The sequence below is a fragment of the Oncorhynchus clarkii genome, chromosome 25, assembly GCF_045791955.1.
Source record: "Oncorhynchus clarkii lewisi isolate Uvic-CL-2024 chromosome 25, UVic_Ocla_1.0, whole genome shotgun sequence".
Classification (NCBI taxonomy): domain Eukaryota; kingdom Metazoa; phylum Chordata; class Actinopteri; order Salmoniformes; family Salmonidae; genus Oncorhynchus; species Oncorhynchus clarkii.
The window spans coordinates 7,667,416-7,687,325 of record NC_092171.1 but is presented as its reverse complement, the minus strand read 5'-3'; the positions used below and the strand labels follow the sequence as shown (position 1 = coordinate 7,687,325).

General features: G+C 43.3%; 1 protein-coding gene across 1 annotated transcript in view; it reads right to left on the bottom strand.

Moving 5' to 3' along the window:
* Nucleotides 1-3,789, bottom strand: part of LOC139383360 (SH3 and cysteine-rich domain-containing protein-like) — an 86,116-nt gene extending 82,327 nt beyond the window's left edge. Inside the window, exon 1 of the mRNA XM_071127871.1 lies at nucleotides 3,250-3,789. Within this exon, the coding sequence (XP_070983972.1) occupies nucleotides 3,250-3,360 (111 nt within the window). The 5' untranslated portion in view covers nucleotides 3,361-3,789. The remainder of the gene's footprint in view (nucleotides 1-3,249) is intronic.
* Between the last annotated feature and the right edge of the window lie 16,121 nt (nucleotides 3,790-19,910).

Sequence of the window (19,910 nt, the reverse complement as noted above, 5' to 3'; positions counted from 1 at the left end):
GGAACCATATTTAGGCAGCCATATTCTTTGGGTACTTTGTGGGTGATTGTTTCCGTGTCTGTGTTTGTTTCACCACACGGTATTGTTTCGGTTATTCAAGTTTCGTTTATTGTTTTGTAGTGTTTCGGTTTATTCATTAAAAACAACTATGGAGACTTACCACGCTGCATTTTGGTCCGATCCCTGCTACACCTCTTCAGACGAAGAGGAGGAAATCAGCCGTGACACATTTACAACATTAACAATGTCTACACTGTATTTCTGATCCATTTGATGTTATTTTAATGGACAAAACTGTGCTTTTCTTTCAAAAACAAGGACTTTTCTAAGTGACCCCAAACTTTTGAACGGTAGTGTATAAAAAATATATTGTCCACTCTCTCCCTCCCTCAGTAAGGGGATGATCTGTCTGTGTTATCTTTAAGTTACAGAGCTACTATGGAATTAAACAGAACATTTACTGTACCTCAATTCTAAAATGATTTGACATGCATTATATTGTATAGAAAACATTTGCACCTATATATTGCTTTCCAACGATGAAAAATAAAACAAACTACTTTCTGGATGAAGAGCTTTCAGCTATTTCTAATTCTAAACAATGAAGGCTCAAGGATGCAATGTTCTCTTTCTCAAGACTGGAAACTAACATGAAGGTTGTCAGCATAATAAGAAAATAAATGCATCAAGCAACACCAGACTGTGGGTGCACCATTGGGAAATAGCTGGCTGTTGATACGGGATCTATCACAAGAGCAATAGCCACATGGACAAGCTTAAAAGGAGCCATGAGAGGGGGGGGGGGGGGGCTAAACCTAATTTACCAAAAACACCTCAGGGAAAATGAAATGATGAATTATGATTTTCCCAAGGAAGCTTATATAGTGTTTGTCATTAAGACTATATAAAATTAGAGTTTTAGCAAAGATACTGATGCAAGTTTTGATAGGGCACTTAACTTTTCTTACTTTATGAATCCCAACTTTTCCTTAAAAGGAAAAACCATAAAAGTCACATTCAAATGATTGAAAGAGTCCCTATATGGTGTTTTCAAAGAAATAGCCTAGCTTCTTTCTCTGCGACTTCATGAACATGTATTACAAATGGTTTATTATGCATTTTGAGTGAAATCAACAGTCTGTGCCATGTGCATTGTTGAATCACCCATGTGAGGTATGGTTCCATGCACTACTCTGACCTTCTAGAATGCCCTAGAACCCTCAAACTCAACTCTGGCTGTCAAAGCCAGTTCCACAGTGTTTATTTTATTGTTCCCCTCTAATCAGGGACTGATTTAGACCTGGGACACCAGGTGGGTACAATTAATTATCAGGTAGAAAAGAAAACCAGCAGGCTCCGGACCTCGTAGGGTAAGAGTTGAATACCCCTGCCCTAGAGTATCAAGGGAATTCTGGGAGCAGGCCAGTAACCGAAAGGTTGCTGGATCGAATCTCTGAGCTGACAAGGTAAAAATCTGTTGTTCTGAGCAAGGCAGTTAATCCACTGTTCCCCGGGCGCCAATGTCGATTAAGGCAGCCTTCTCTGATTCAGAGGGTTTGGGTTAAATGCTTTTGCCTTTCTAAGATATTATTTCTGATTATCAAAGAGTATAATGACACCTGGCTAAATAGCTCATTATCCATTTAGAAAGCAATCAACATTCTCAAAGTCATGCACCTCTCTCCAAGGAACCCAACCATAGCATCCCAACTGAGACACCTGGAAGCAAGTAGTACAGTTGCTTTCCCACAGCTGCTAACTATGCCAGGATACCTGCCACGAATCCCTTCTAATCGCACAGTCTAGTGACCACATTTACTGATGTGTAGGGATAGGGAGTGCTACAGTAATGTAACAATGAAAGGGAAAGAGTTCTCATTTTGCCATCGCCGGAGCAACTGGCTGCCATGGAGAGGAAATGGAAAAACTGAAATGAAAACAGGTCAGTGATGAAAGAAACTCAGAAGCGTGTCTAAAGTGTCCTGCTTAAGCCCGAGAGCTTTGGGACAGGAAGGGAGCGTAACTGGTTTAAAATCTACAACTGTAGTGATAGTGATTGGTCCAGTATTTTACATCTAATTGAAGTACTTACACAGGGTTACATGTGACCCAGATAAATGGGTGTGGACTACAAAACTACAGATATGGGATATTAATTTGATCACTCTATTGTTGCTGAGAATATTCCTGCGGGGCAGGAAATGCAAACGTATAGTTATGAGTATAGTGTAAAAAAAAGGCTTCTAAAGTTTGTAAATTCCACTTTGAAATTTCAGACTTGATTTGCCCTAATGAAAAATGTATCAACCCCTATAAAAATGTCCTGCAACCGCAGTTTCATGTTTTTGTTGAAAGAAGTGGAACTCTGTAAGGTTGTTGGCTGCCATACCCCCTTCATATCAAGGTATTGATGAGCTGTGCATTCTTTTATGGGTAATTTCCTGTTGCTGTAGGGTTATTTCCCTTCTGTTCATGATTATTTTTCTGCTGTAGCAAACTGGCTCAAATTAAGAGTTTACATCTGTAGACAAAATGCCAATAGCAGAGCTGGAACAATCCTATAGTTCCCACATGTTGCAACCCCCAAAACGTTTAAGGTCCATCTGTCTGTCCTATTCATACATATTAAGCTGTTTATGATACTGTACTTTCATTGGCAAGGTTGAATGTCATAAATTAATATTATTGGCTGAAAACAATAAGTGCAAAAACTAAATTCAGACTAAATGAACTCAGGAACAAACAATGTTGTTATGAAAGGATATTAAGCTATAATGCCAAATAGTTGCCTAGAATAGCATTTCAGAGTACAGGCTGAATTTTTAAATCATATAACTCTACTTCAATAATGCCTATTATGATACAGATACGTTTTAATTAACATTTTTGGAATACATAACTGAATACATTAAATATGTATGAATGGATGGAATATACAGTGTGAATATCTTTTTGTTTCCACCATAGTGCATAAGTGAAGTATGACCTTGTCCAATATATGAGCCATCAAAAATATACAACATATGTCAAATACTTGTCAAAGCTTTGGCTGTTCCAGACTGAGAGGCTGCATATTTAAAATATATAATTAATTGAACAGGCTAAATTTGTAAAACACATGTCTAAGCTTTGGCTGTTCTAGATTGAGAGGGAGTCATGCAGCCTCTTTATCTATTTCATACCCTTTCACGATTTACTGATTAATGGAATGGTCGCATCACCTAAAAACGACCTTCTTGGGTACACTACCTTTGTCTCCTGTTGACTAGCACTGGGCGCTGGTGACTGAGGTGTCTTGTGCTGATCGCGCTCGTTCTTGCCCAAACTCTCGTCCTGCATGATGTTAGCAGGTGGAATCATTTTCTCTCCTCTAGAACAACAAAAAAAACTGAAAGAGCAGCTTCGTGTTGCGTTGAGGAAGTTTTCACACTCTTAAATATCCCTGTTGGCTACACATTTCAGTGTTTTCCTGTCTTCGTCGTGACTTCTTCAACTGTCGTTTGTGAAGAGAAGTCTTTCTGATGCCGGCGGTTCTGGAATACCGTAGATGATGCCTGGAATTCCGTCGAAAGGGAAAGGTAGGCTACATAATCGACTCTGATGAAAATAAAACAATTTGGTGTGTAGAATAAGGGTTTAAAATTACATTTAGGTATGTGGACACACACTTGTAAGCCAAATGTGTTATAATTCGCCCACTATCGACTCTATCGAGTACTTTCCACCACTCTTGTGCTGCGTAATGTTGCCAACAACACATCCGTGTCCATGCGCGCTGCCTCTGGTCTCGAGCTGTTCTTGCCCTTGCTGTCCTGTCAGTGATCAGCTGGATTCTGCTGTCGTCTTGTTCATCCGTGGATAGCTGAGCTAGAGATCTGTATATAATGACGAGATGATAATGCCTCCGCCCTAACAATGGGAGTCCTTGTCCCGAGGACGGGAAGGCAGGCAACAAGTTGAGGTGCAAAATAAATGGAAACGCATTGGGCTTATTTTGGACAGATTTTGGCTAAACTAAAACCTCTCGCTTACTCTCTGTTTGAGCGCTTGCCTCATGGTGGATGTGGAGGGATGGGGTCTTTCTTGTCAATGTAGTTTGGTAAGGCAGTCCCAGACATCCTTCTATTTTTGTCATCATAAATGTCAGAAAGAATATTACATGAATTTGGTTATTATTCTTGGGTCAGATTGAAGCAGGCAGCAGGCAGGCTATCATATTTAATATACAGTGAGTTTACAAAACATTAAGAACACCTTGCTAATGTAACAGTATAACTTTAGATCGTCCCCTCGCCCATACCCGGGCGCGAACCAGGGGCCCTCTGCACACATCAACAACTGACACCCACGAAGCATCGTTACCCATCGCTCCACAAAAGCCGCGGCTCTTGCAGAGCAAGGGGAACTACTACTTCAAGGATCTCAGAGCAAGTGATGTCACCGATTGAAACGCTATTTAGCGCGCACCGCAAACTAAGCTAGCCGTTTCACATCCGTTACACTAAGTTTGAGTTGCACCCCCTTTTGCCATCACAACAGCCTCAATTTGGTGTTGAAAGTGTTCCACGGAGATGCTGGCCCATGTTCACTTCAATGCTTCCCACAGTTGTCAAGTTGGCTGGATGTCCTTTGGATGGTGGACCATTCTTGATGTTTTTCCAAATCTCTATTCAGTGTTTTCATTCCTTAGCCCACTGCAACCGCAGTTTTGTGTTTTTGTTGAAAGAAGTGGAACTCTGTAAGGTCATCGGCTGCCATATTCCCTTCGTGTCAAGGTATGATGACTTGTGCATTCTTTTATGGGTCTTTGGGCAACAATGCTGTACTGGACTGTCAGTTGACTAACTGTAGCCCGTCTGTTGCTCTGTACAATTCGTGTCAGCCTCCTTTGTCATCTTTCATCAATGCCTGTAGTTGGCTGGATGTCCTTTGGGTGGTGGACCATTCTTGATACACACAGGAAACTGTTGATAATTTTTTTTAAACAGCAGCATTAGAGTTGTTGACACACTCAAACCGGTGCACCTGGCACCTACTATACTACCATACCCCGTTCAAAGGCACTGAAATATTTTGTCTTTCCCCCATTCACCCTCTAAATGGTATACATACACAATCAATGTCTCAATTGTCTCAAGGCTTAAAAATCATTAACCTGTCTCCTTCCATTCATCTACACGGATTGAAGTGGATTTAACAGGTGACATCAATAAGGGATCATAGCTTTCACCTGGTCAGTCTATGTCATGGAAAGAGCAGGTGTTCCTAATGTTTTGTACACTCAATGTATACTGTATATTATAAACTGGGTGGTTCAAGCCCTGAATGCTGATTGGCTGAAAGCCATGGTATATCAGACCACGTACCACGGGTATGAAAAAACAGTGTATAATAGCAATAAGACACCTCGAGAGTTTGTGGTACATTGGCCATATACCACACCCCCTCTGGCCTTATTGTTTAAATATACGTGTTTGGTATGTTGGGCAATTTGTTTGCAGGGCCTTTGGATTCTATGGAAAATCTCAGTCAATGTCACCTCCCGGGTTCTGTAAAATTCATTCATACATTTATATAATTTATTTTCTGAAATACTGTATGTTATACAATCATGATAAACTTTTCACTACAGTCTAATTCATATTCTGGCAATACTTTCACCTTGAAGTTCTATAATTTTCCTGTCACTCTCCAGATCTAGCATATCTAGTTTAAATTAGAAGACTTGATGAAACTCTTTCAAGCATAATTAATTTGTGTTTCTCCATACCTTCAACATTACTTCTACAGTAGAGCAGAAACAGAATTCTGCGCGAGACAGTCAATACAATTAGACAGACATGCGTCTTTATTGCCAATCAGTTTGGTATTATTCCCCAATATGTTGTAGCCACAAACAAATTATGCATATATTTGAGATTTTTTCTCGTGTGTTGTCATTATGTTTAAAATTTACTTGGTTTGTAGTGCATGACTATAATGAAAAGCAAATTTACTCACAAAAGAATCCCTGTCTTGTGATCCTAGTAGTGACAGATCACTCTGCCTCCCCCAAGGCTCCTCTGTGAGGTGATGTCCTTGAAATAATAGCAGAGCGAGCTAGACTGCAGCCTCTCTGTGACTTGAATACAAACACCACAACAGAGCAGGGTATGAAATACAGATATTATGCTACTGATCTTATATCAGGATGCATTAATGCAAAAATAGTAATGGTCAGAAATAACAATAATCTTAACATCATAGCATTGTCTATATTTTTGTATTTGTTATTTTTATTTAACTAGGCAAGTCAGTTAAGAACAAATTCTTATTTACAATGACGACCTACCCCGGCCACAACGGATGACACTGGGCCAATTGTGCGCCGCCCTATGAGATTACCAATCACGGCCGGATGTGATACAGCCTGGATCCGAACCAGGGACTGTAGTGACGCCTCTTGCACTGAGTTGCAGTGCCTTAGACTGCTGCGCACTCGGGAGCCCATATGTCTGAAATCAATTCTGATATGTAGTTTACTCTACAATTCTTGGTATTGTCTCCTGCAGGCCTAGTGCTGCTTGAAATGAATGAAGACAGCAAGCCCTAAATAACATGGCAGGTGTGTATATTCAAGGATGCCAAGGGAAGTTAGGCTTCCCAAAAACATTTACCAAAAAAAAAAAAAAAAGCGTAAAATAATGTATCTTTCGTCTCTCTGCGTTTCATAATTTTCCTTCAATTCGCAAGAGGCTGAATTTGTCTCACAGGTGAATGCATCCGAGAGAGCAAAACAGCGCCCCTCTGTCTCTCTATGTGTAGGCCATCTATCTGATGCTGTCTGGTCCAAACGAGTATGACATTGTTGCCGCCTGTTGCATTGAAGGCAAGGGAAGCCAGCGAGCCTCTGTCCTCCCTTGACAAAAAAAGTATACAAGATTAGCATTGAGCTAAACTGAGCAAGCTCAACTGTGAATGGTCCTGGCGCAGCAAAAAAAAAGTGTCAAGGGAAGCCATCTTGGATTTGCCGTGACTTCTATCAAATCCAATTGAAAGCATAAGTAATTTACAGAAAAACTTGAATTGTTGAATCTCGTTGTGTTGTTGTCCTCCAGTGGCTAGCTAGCAGGCTAGCTAAAATTGGCCCTTTCCTAAATTAGCCATGGATGGAGATAGGGATTTGGACTTGTGTTTTTACTTAATTCTCCGTACTGGTCAATGATAATGCCGGTGATTCCAACCACAAATTCATACATTGTTGTGCCCCTGGCCTGTGAGGATGGAAGTTCATTTTGGCCACAAAGTCTTTCTTTCATCAGCATAATGACTCAACTGTGTCAGATCAACAGGTTCATGACACTTCATTATCCCTAATGAAATCAGTCACAAGTGAGTGAGAAGAACTCACACAAGTGAGTGAGCGTGACTCAACCAAGATGGTGGGTTACCGAGAACCAACTCATCAGCGATTAAGACGAAAATGCATCACCACTTGCAGACAGGAAGTGGGAAAGTGAAGGAGAAGAAACACTATAATTTCTACTCTCAGCTGCTGGTCATGACTAAGAGCCAAAGGGCTAGGAGAGATGCAGGGTTAATTATATCAAATTAAGGGTCTAGGCTGAGGCACTGTGACGAGCTGACTTGTGTAATTTCATGGCTGACAGACTGATTATCACAGATTATTTATTTTCTATCAGTTCTTTCTTTTTTTCTTTCTTTCCTTAAACACCAAGACTCTGCTTAAAGAAAACAAAGGCTACAGCTTCACCTCTGCCATTGGGAAAATTTTAGTCCAATTTACCCCATTGTTCTCTCAGGCAAGAGTTCAGATATGACAGTTTGAAGTCTTCCATGGTTGGAAACTAGATTTATTTCGCATTATAACTCCAAAATGCAGTTGCGGTTTTAATCCAGGGGGTTTACAGTTTTTGCCAGTCTCTGGAAGATATCCAGTGAGATTGTTTGCGTGTTATGGAACTTCACAGTATAATGTACATCCTATCAGGACAGGATCTACAAAGACATTTCGTAACACTTCTCCTTGATTTAGCAAACAGCACTATTGAAGTGCTAATCTTCAATGACCTTGTCAGTGAATGTTCACACTCTATTCTTGGTACCAGAATCATAGTGCCAGGCAGCCACTTTATGGAATTATATTTGCTAGGTGGAATGAGGGATGATAAATACATGAATTAACTTGAAATGACCTTTTAAGCATTGCATGACTGAAAGTCTTGAATAATGAGAGGTCGTGATCATTAACTTCTCAACTGGATATAAATGGGTGCCAGCTTTATTTTTCACATTGGGGGAATTCCAAAGCACAGAAGAAACACTTAAAAATGACAAATATCCACTTGAAATAGTGTTGACATTCACAAGTTGACTGTTTGAGAGCCCAGTGCATGTGGTTCCCCTGGCAACATTTCAGACTATTCCCCCAAATTCGATCACATTCCCCACTGTCCTTTCCCACCTGGACAAAAGGAACACCTATGTGAGAATGCTGTTCATTGACTACAGCTCAGCGTTCAGCACCATAGAGCCCACAAAGCTCATCACTAAGCTAAGGACCCTGGGACTAAACACCTCCCTCTGCAACTGGATCCTGGACTTCCTGGAAGTAAGGGCAGGCAACAACACATCTCCCCTGCTGTGCTCCCTGTTCACCCACGACTGTGTGGCCAAGCACGACTCCAACACCATCATTAAGTTTGCTGACGACACAACAGTGTTAGGCCTGATCACCGACAACGATGAGACAACCTATAGACAACCTAATATTTGATTTGATTTGATTTGAGTTAATGCAAAGTTAAAGATAAAAAATGAAATAGAAATAGTGACACGAGAAATAAACACACATTGAATAACGAATAACAATAGCAAGTAAAAATAACATAGCTATATACAGGTAGTACCAGTACGAAGTCGATATGCATGGGTACGATGTAATTGAGGTAGCTTGTACATATAGGTACTGTAGGGGTAAAGTGACTAAGCAACAGGATAGATAATAGACAGGAGCAGCAGCTTATGTGGTGAGTGTGAAAGTGCATGTGAGTGTGTGTGTGGCGTCATTATGCATGTGTGCACATGTTATGTGTGTGTGTGTGTGTGTAATGCCCGGGGTGTAGTGGAGGAAGAAGTCAGGCGCAGTAAACAGAGAGTTCAGGGTAGCGATACTTTTAATTCACCACACCGGTGAAAACAACGCCAACGCAAACAAATCCCCCAAAACACGGGGAACTAAATAGTCGGTGACGACGACCGCCGAGCCGGTAACGACGACCGCCGAGCGCCACCCGAACAGGAAGGGAAGCCACCTTCGGTAGGAGACGTGACCTCGCCGTCCTGCAGGGGACCAGCTACCACCGGCCTGAGGAGAGACACATGATACAAGGGGTTAATACGATAATAGGAAGGGAGTTGTAATCGATAACACACATCGTTTATCCTCCTCAGGACTTTGAAGGACCCCACACACTGCGACCCCAGCTTCCGGCAGGGCAAGCGGAGGGGTAGGTTTCGGGTCGAGAGCCAGACCCTGTCCCCCGGTACAAACACGGGTGCCTCACTGCGGTGGCGGTCAGCACTCCTCTTCTGCCATCCACTGGCTTGTTTGAGGGATTCCTGGACGGCCATCCAGGTCTCCTTGGAGCGCTGCACCCACTCCTCCACCGCAGGAGCCTCGGTCTGACTCGGATGCCAAGGTGCCAGGACCGGCTGGTAGCCCAACACACACTGGAACGGAGATAGGTTTGTTGAGGAGTGACGGAGTGAGTTTTGGGCCAACTCCGCCCATGGGACGTACCTAGACCACTCGCTGGGCCGGTCCTGGCAATACGACCGCAGAAACCTACCCACCTCCTGGTTCACTCTCTCCACCTGCCCATTACTCTCGGGGTGATAACCGGAGGTCAGGCTGACCAAGACCCCCAGACATTCCATGAACGCCCTCCATACCCGGGACGTGAACTGGGGACCCCGATCAGAGACAATGTCCTCCGGCACCCCGTAGTGCCGGAAGACGTGGGTGAATTACGCCTCCGCAGTCTGTAGGGCTGTAGGGAGACCGGGAAACGGGAGGAGACGGCAGGACTTAGAAAACTGATCCACAACCACCAAAACCGTAGTGTTCCCCTGAGACGGGGGGAGATCGGTCACTGATAAGTGAGACCATGGCCGTTGTGGAACGGGGAGGGGGTGTAACTTCCCTCTAGGAAGGTGCCTAGGAGCCTTACTCTGGGCGCACACCGAACAGGAAGAGACATAAACCCTAACGTCCCTAGCCAAGGTGGGCCACCAATACTTCCCTCGGAGGCCCCGCACTGTCCTCGCCACACCCTACCTCGGGATGACCCGAGGAGGGTAGGGTGTGAGCCCACCGAATCAGTTGGCCCCGAACACCAAGCGGCACGTACTTACGCCCAGCCGGACACTGAGGAGGCGCAGGCTCTGCCCGTAACGCCCGCTCGATGTCCGAGTCCACCTCCCATACCACTGGTGCCATCAGCCTCGAGGCTGGAAGGATGGGAGTAGGCTCGGTGGACTGATCCGTGTCATAAAGACGGGACAGCGCGTCAGCCTTTACGTTCAGGGAGCCTGGTCTATACGACAGAGTAAACCTGAATTGGGTGAAGAACATGGCCCACCTTGCCTGACGTGGATTCAGTCTCCTAGCTGCCCGAATATACTCCAGATTCTGGTGGTCGGTCCAGATGAGAAAGGGGTGCTTAGCCCCCTCAAGCCAGTGTCTCCACACCCTCAGGGCCTTGACCACCGCTAACAACTCCCGGTCCCCCACATCATAGTTACGCTCCGCCGGACTGAGCTTCCTCGAAAAGAAAGCGCAGGGGCGGAGTTTTGGTGGCGTACACGAGCGCTGTGATAGCATGGCACCCGCCTCTGCCGACCACCGCAAACGCACCGGCCCCCCCTTCAGCAGTGAGGTAATGGGGGCCTCTACCTAGCCAAAACCCCGGATAAACCTCCGGTAGTAATTGGCAAACCCCAAAAACCGCTGCACTTCCTTCACCGTGGTAGGAGTCGGCCAATTACGCACAACCTTAATGCGGTCACACTCCATCACCACCCCCGAGGTGGAAATGCGATAACCCAGGAAGGAGACGGCTCGTTTGGAGAACACACACTTCTCAGCCTTGATGTATAGGTCATGCTCCAGCAGTCTACCAAGCACCTTGAGTACCAGAGACACATGCGTGGTGCGGGTGGCGGAATAGATCAGAATATCATCGATATAAACAACCACACCCTGCCCGTGCAGGTCCCTGAGAATCTCGTCTACAAAGGATTGAAAGACGGCTGGAGCATTCTTTAACCCATACGGCATGACGAGGTACTCATAGTGGCCTGATGTGGTACTAAACACGGTTTTCCACTCGTCTCCATCCCGAATACGCATACACGCTCCTGAGATCCAGTTTTGTGAAAAACTGTGCTCCGTGAAATGATTCCACTTTTTTCTTCACAACAAAGAAACTCGAGGAGACGGGTGAGATGGAGGGCCGAATGTACTCCTGTCCCAGAGATTCCGTGACCTATGTCTCCATAGCCAACGTCTCCTCCTGGGACAATGGGTACACGTGACTCTTGGGAAGCGCATCGTTTACCTGGGGATTTATCGCACAATCCCCCCCCCCGGTCGATGAGGTGGTAATTTAGTCGCTCTCTTCTTACTGAAAGCGATTGCCAAATCAGCATATTCGGGGGGGATGCGCACCGTGGAACCCTGGTCTGGACTCTCCACCGACGTGGCACCGATGTAAACTCCCAGACACCTTCCAGAACACTCCTCTGACCACCCCTGGAGAACCCCCTGTCTCCACGAAATCTTAGGATTGTGACTAGCCAGCCAGGGAATCCCCAGCACCACTGGAAACGCAGGCGAATCGATAATGAAAAGACTAATTCGCTCCCTATGATTCCCCTGCGTCACCATGTCCAGTGGAACCGTGGCCTCCCTGACCAACCCTGACCCTAATGGCCAGCTATCTAGGGAGTGCATGGGGAAGGGAGAATCTATCGGCATGAGCGGAACACCCAGCTTGATGGCGAGTCCGCGATCCTTAAAGTTCCCAGCTGCACCTGAATCGACTAGCGCCTTATGCTGGGAAGAAGGGAAAAAAATCAAGACAAACATGTGACCAACAGGTGGTTCTCGGTGGGTTTGGTGCTGACTCACCTGGGATGACCGAGAAGTGTTCCGCCTGCCATCTCGACTCCCAGACGGACCCCCCAGCACTGATCGGCCGTGTGTCCTCTCCGACCACAGCTGGTGCAGGGGGAGCCTCCTCCTCCGGTACCCCTCGCCCGTCTGGGAGTTGAGATGGCAGGCCATTCAAAGGATTGTATTTACTATATGGATGTTGTGTGATACATAGAGAATAGAGAAACAATAGAGAAACAATCGGTTTGGCTGTGATGGATGCGCCTTTTGCGATAACGGTCAATGCCTTGGGAGTACCTTTCATGATTTAGTCCTTGTACTTTGCAGTCATATCTACAGAATCAGTGCTGTGCTGTCAGATCCACTGCCTACAGAGAACACACACACACACACACCACACACACATAACATCCATTAGAGCCCACAGATGCTACTCATTAAAGGGAGGTCATTTCAAGTCTCTCAGCGGTCTCATCACCTACTGTGTGTGGCTACAGTCTAGTATAAAAACTCGCTCAATATTCTCGAATGCATTCAAAAGCCTGCTTTTTACCATTATGACATTACATTTATAGTCATCACAAAGGAACAAGGTAGCTGGTGTGTTAATAATAATAATAATAATACAAGTAATAATCATATTTGTTCAATTGAGAGCGCTTTTCTCAGCGTTTTCTCAGCTCTCAATATACGAACATCTACACAGTCTGGTACAAGAGCACAGCCTTTCCACCAGTCCCTATGATCCCAGAACCATTCTGTGGCTCACACCATTCTGTAGGCCTATGAAAAGCCTGAGCACCTCCCATTAGATATCACTAATCTCTTAAAGGCTGTGGTCCTGATGGGAGCCTCTTTCCTGGGTTAAGCCACCCAGTCCTGAATGCTGTCCTCTACTGCGTCCATTATCCATGCATTAGCCTCTGGGAAAGGGGCTAGCTACCAAGAGACCTGTTTTTATTTATTTTGAGTGTTTTTTGTCAGTATTGTTCTTCCACAAGCATTTGGCATTTAGCAGCTTATTGGTAATGTTGACTCTCCCAAACCACATGTTACACGTTACACATGTACACATTAAAATGATGTCATTGTCGCTGCCAAACCACACCCAATTCAAACACGGTATGATAATTATGGAGGCAAATGGAGATGTTGGCTACAGAATCAAGGTTTTGTCTATGAGCCATCTGCATCTGTGATTACCATGCTAATCCTTATATAGCAGATGATGATATAGGCTACTAGGTTTCAGAAGCACTAAATATACAGAAGCCTCAACATTCTCACTACCTTCACCAGGTTGTCAGATCTTCTGGGTTTATTTAGGGACCTGTCAAGTTAAGCATGTGTGAATAATGTACTGGGGTGCTCACTAGCTGTCTGCAGGTTGGCATCAAGGAGCTGAGAATACTACACTGAACAAAAATATAAAGGCAACATGTAAAGTGTTGGTACCACGTTTCATGAGCTGAAATATAAGATCCCAGAAATGTTCCATGCACAACATTTGGCCACAAATGTGTTTAAATCCCTGTTAGTGAGCATTTCTTCTTTGCCAAGATAATCCATCCACCTGACAGGTGTGACATATAAATAATATGGTTAAACAGCATGATCTTTACACAGGTGCACCTTGTGCTGGGGACAATAAAAGGCCACTCTAAAATGTGCAGCTTTGTCACACAACACAATGCCACAGATGTCTCAAGTTTTGAGGGAGCGTGCAATTGGAATGCTGACTGCAGGAATGTCCACCAGAGCTGTTGCCAGAGCATTTAATGTTAATTTCTCTACCATAAGCCGCCTCCAACTTCGTTTTAGATAATTTGGCAGTATGTCCAACCGGACCACGTGTATGGCATTGTGTTGGCGAGCGATTTTCTGATGTCAACGTTGTGAACAGAGTGCCCCATGGTGGCGGTGGAGTTATGGTATGGGCATGCATAAGCTAAGGACAACGAACATAATTGCATTTTATCAATGGGAATTTGAATGCACAAAACACTGTGACGAGATCCTGAGGCCCATTGTGAGGCCCATTTTTTTTTTTAAGGTATCTGCTACCAACAGATGCATATCTGTATTCCCAGTCATGTGAAATCCATAGATTAGGGCCTAATGAATTAATTTCAATAGAATGATTTCGTCATATGAACTGTAACTCAGTAAAATCAATGAAATTGTTGCATGTTGCATTTATATTTTTGTTCAGTATAGATATACACAGTTCCAATTCCACACGGAATATTTAATTATTTCACACAAAAATGTGCTATATTGAAATAATATGATACATCTGCTTGGTTCCCTCCCTATAATGCTCTACAATTGACCTAGAGTTTGCCACTAGTACTGACATAGCATATGCAGAAAGGCTTTTTATGGCTATTTGTTTGACTTTTGTTGGAGATTATTTTGCGTTACAGTAGAACACATCTCCCTATGCCGGCTGCTAAATTCTCATTCCACACCAAAAACAGTGCCAGAGTGAGGTAAGATGATAAATATAACTGTAGATTGGAAAGGGACTCTCTGTCTCTCTCTGCTTCATGAATTGCATTTGACTTGGTGCTGATTAGAATGTCAGGGTACCATTTCTTTCTTAATGCATCAGAAGCTTTGTCACCCTTGTCTGCCAAAATCTCAACATCCCTTTTTTTGGTTCTCAGCTCCCCTGAGAGACTAAACATGTCAGCCAGTTATTCTTAGAATGTAGTTTCCTTCATCCACACATGGTGTTAACTGTTTTGATGCCAACAGAAAAATTATAAAGGTAGCACTTTACATTACAGGCCTAATTATCACTGTTTATCAGGTGAGAATGTACTGTACTGTACTTAAAAATATTTATGCCGTAATACTTCTATTTTTAAATAACCACTATATCAACAAGTTCTTACGTAAGATGTTCTTTGGATGTTACCCTGATGTGATACCACGGTAATGTATTGTATCAGGCCATCGGCAAAAATGTAACAACAAATCATTGTTTTGAGTGAGGAGGAAAATCATTTAACAATGTCTAAATCATGCTGACACCACCCTGTAAAAAACTTCCTCGTAAAAATCCAGCAAAATTGACCTTTAAAGGTGAAGGGCTGCAAATGTATCTGTATTTTAGTGAAATTTCAAAGTTATGGATGAAAGATGGCTAATTCTTTGGCATAATCGCCTTTCTTTGGCATGAATTCTCGCTGATGGCCACATTACCTATTACAGGCTGTGGGAATGTCAGCACTGCAGTTATTCTAATGGGATTTTGATCAGGACGCAAACAAGCTTTGACTCTCACACGGACAGAGAAGACCTCAACCTAAGGATGTTGAAAACAAAAATGTGACCTGAAATATACTGTGACCCCACCCCACATGACCTGACACACACCTCCCATACTGTCTGTACTGACTGGAGTATGGCGGAAAGAGGCACAGCGTGTGTTTGAAGTAATGGGTAAATGGATTCCCTAAGAAGCTGTGCACTGGCACCGGGCTAATTAACCCAACTCATAATGAGGAATCCAAGGAATGGTCTCAGCAGGGAGGTAGACTGATAAGAGATAAAAGACAGAAACTATTAATGTAAGTGAATGTTGCTTTTAAGATAATGATAATCGATGGCGGTGCACAGTATCACTTTTTTAAACAGGATAATATTGATACCATGGTCAGGGTGTTGTAGTGCCTGTGGAGCACCAAATTGCACTTCCATATCACCATTTGATATCAATTATGATTATGTCTGATGTGAGAGCGGATGTGTCTTATATCACAACAACTCAATAGGTGTTACTCAATATCACAAAAACTCAATAGGTGTTACTCAATATCACAAAAACTCAATTTATTGAAAATGTAAAATTCTAAATTCTTAGAATGGAGAAAATATAGTTTTCCCTTTTCATTGTCTTGGCCAAGTGTCACGTTTTGAACTTTTCGTCCTGTGTATTTCATCCGGTGACGCAAACAACTGAACCCCTAAGACCACGATGCTGGTCTCCAGCTGGTCACTCTGTCTCTGTGTTCACCAGCCAGCGTTAATGAGGCTGCAGACTTGGGCTGAAAACAGCACGCAACAGTAACAGCAGCCCCCTGCCTCACTGAAAGCATCTCTCTCCTAGAGTGGCACTGTGGTAAAGGCTGCCTAACCCCAGGGAGAGATGCAACACACATTGAGGGCTCACACAGTGAAGATGGTCTGGTTGTATTTTACCCCTCTACAAATGTTCTAGCGCGTATTCCTCTCATTCCCTCAATACACACATGTCTCATTCTTAGCTGAGGTGATACCTCTATATGAGTAATAGTTGTCAGAAGGTATTATGAGTGTAGCAAAATAACACCTGTCACCTGTCAGTAGGCACATACAAAGATGATGCCATTTCTTCAACATATGCCGCTGTGCTGAACAACGTTTTCACCTAAAAGCAACACACTCACCTAACATACCTAAGAGAAAATGCCACAACACGTTAGAGGAAGCTGTCCGTTGTTTAACTTTCATGAAAGGTTTTTCTTACTGTACTGTACAGGAGGTCTACAATTGAGTGGCTCAGTCGTGTATGTCTGAACCTGACATGTTGGAATATGGCTTTAAATAGCACAATGTGTGGCCCCAGGTTTTTGGCGAACTCTGGGGCTGTGTGCTTTAAACTGAATGCCAGGGGGAACGTGCTCATATCTCTCCCATAACCTCTACCTAGCTAATGTGGTTATTAGTTAGCATAGTGTTGCGCACAAGGTCTTATCGCCAGCGCTCAAGACGTATGTCATACATGCTGAATGTATATAAAAAGGCTGAAAAGCGTTGCTATATTATATATTATATATATTATCTGTCATACCTTTCCTCGGTTGTTTACTGTGATGGTAAACCATTCTCTTTTTGATATTCTCATAAATGTTAAGATATTGTGTTATGGCAGCCGATAACTCAGTTCTGTTTGCTTCATATATCTTTCAAGAAAGCCATCACATGCAAAAAGCATTGCTTTTATATTTGAACAATTTGAATTTCCCTTTGATCTATATGGGGAGAGCTTAGATAAGATGTTTCATATATAAACAGAGATGTATCATTTGACATGAAAAAGGGCAGTAACACTTTATGATAAAGTTGTTTATAAATATGTGAATAACTAGCTTACTAACATTTACAATATGTGGGACTAATGATTAATAAATGGTAAGCAAACGTTTCTTAAATGACTTATAAATGGTTTGTTTCTGAACATTATTATAAAGTGTAACCAAAAGGGCGTTGGCATACAGCATCAGTATTAAGAGGATGTTTTATGAAACCATGTTATATCACATGTACATTTTCATTCATTTTTAACATTATTTACAGTACTGTATATTCTGATTGTGTCATTTTGGTCATGATCACTTTCAGTGTGAGACACCCCGTATTTATTTGTGGATAAGTAGGTTAGCCACCATTGCTAAATCAAGCACATTGTTTTTGTGAAGGCAGGCACAAATACTAATGGAGTGGGCAACATCACAAAAGCATGAATCATTTCTGACTGAAAATGAATTATTTGTGTTCTGATGCAAGACATTTCCAATTGCTCACCAGTAGTTATTACACTATATATACAAAAGTATGTGGACACCCCTTCTAATTAATGGATTTGGCTATTTCAGCCACACCCGTTGCTGACAGGTGTATAAAATCGAGCACACAGCCATGCAATCTCCATAGACAAACATTGTCAGTAGAATGGCATGTACAAAAGAGCTCAGTGACTTTCAATGTGGCACCATCATAGGATGCCACCTTTCCAACAAGTCAGTTTGTTAAATTTCTGCCCTGATAGAGCTGCCCCAGTCAACTGTAGGTGCTGTTATTGTGAAGTGGAAATGTCTAGGAGCAACAACGGCTCAGTCATGAAGTGGTAGGCCGCACAAGCCCACAGAACGGGATCGACGAGTGCTGAAGCGCATAGCACTCACTGCCGAGTTCCAAACTACCTCTGGAAGCAACGTCAACACAATACAGTAACTGTTCGTCTGGAGCTTCATGAAATAGCTTTCCATGGCCGAGCAGCCGCGCACAAGCCTTAGATCACTGTGCACAATGCCAAGCAACAGCTGGAGTGGTGTAAAGCTCGCCACTATTGGACTCTAGAGCATTGTAAACACATTCCCTGGAGTGATGAATCACTCCACTAATCTGGGTTTGGCGGATGCCGGGAGAACACTACCTTCCCGAATGTATAGTGCCCACTGTAAAGTTTGGTGGAGGGGGAACAATGGTCTGTGGCTATTTTTATGGTTCGGGCTAGGCCCCTTAGTTCCAGTGAAAGGAAATCTTAACGCTACAGCATACAATGACATTCTAGACAATTCTGTGCTCCAACTTTGTGGCAAAAGTTTGGGGAAGGCCCTTTCCTGTTTCAGCTTGACAATGCCCTCGTCTACAAAGCGAGGTCCATACAGAAATGGTTTGTCGAGATCTGTGTGGAAGAACTTGACTGGCTTGCACAGAGCCCTGACCTCAACCTCATCAAACACCTTTGGGATGAATTGGAACGTCGATTGTGAGCCAGGCCTAATCGCCCAACATCAGTGCTCGTCCTCACCAATGCTCCTGTGGCTGAATGGAAGCATGTCCCCGCAGCAATGTTCCAACATCTAGTGGAAATCCTTCCCAGAAGAGTGGAGGCTGTTATAGAGGCAAATGGGGGACCAACTCCATATTAATGCCCATGATTTTGGAATGAGATGTTCGACGAGCAGGTGTCCACATACTTTCGGTCATTTAGTGCATTTATATTAGACTAAATGGGTTTATTTGTTCGTATGACTCCAGAAGCTATGACGGAATCAACAGGCACTCTGCTACATGTACTGAATAATCAACATTTGTTAGGTTGCTGAAGAAAGCAGCACAAATAATTACAATTTTCTCCTGTAATTGTTATTTCATTAGCTCACTTTACTCTCATTTCTTGTTTCTAGGCAGCATCAATTCTCCTCCCAAGTCATCTTCTTACCATATGAATCTCATTATTGTTTTGAAAAAACGGGTTAATCCTATCTAACAAAAAATAAACTCAGTGACATGAAACACATTCTTTTGGTTATGAACCCCAATAACACTTCAATTATACCCTATAAAGTAAATATTTAATAGAGACAGAGAGACACTTCAAGAATATATGATAATTCTCATATTCCCCCCATAAATGTGATTGGTTTCTTCATTTGGCCTTTAGTGTTACAGCAACATAACATGTCTCCGCTAACACAGAAGCCTTGTTACCAGAGTGCCATCTGTGGAAGACAACTGCCTCGCCTCAGTTTCTAATCAAAACGTGACCCTGAGGGGAAAAAGACTGCACAATTACTCCCCTTCTCTCCCCCCCCCCCCCCCCCCCCCTCTCCTTCGCTCTGATTCTCTCTCTTTCTCCATCTCTTCTCCCTTTTATCAGCTATTGGAGGCAGCTGGCGGTGGAGGCAGGCTGGGAGTAGGCCAGCCAGGATGAAAGAACTGTGCCCCAAATCATACCCTTTGTTACAAAGGTGTCATATTAACTCCAAACCCCCCACACAAGAAGACGGCTGCCTCGAACAGAACTATGTTGATGGCTTTCTCCAATTAACGGTTAACTGATGATTTTGAGCATCCCAAAAATATCTGGGTTTGTATTGTTTTCAAACAGGACCGATCCTCAGCTTCTCTCACTCTGTTCGACAATCCCTAATCCATACAAAAAACAAATTAAGGG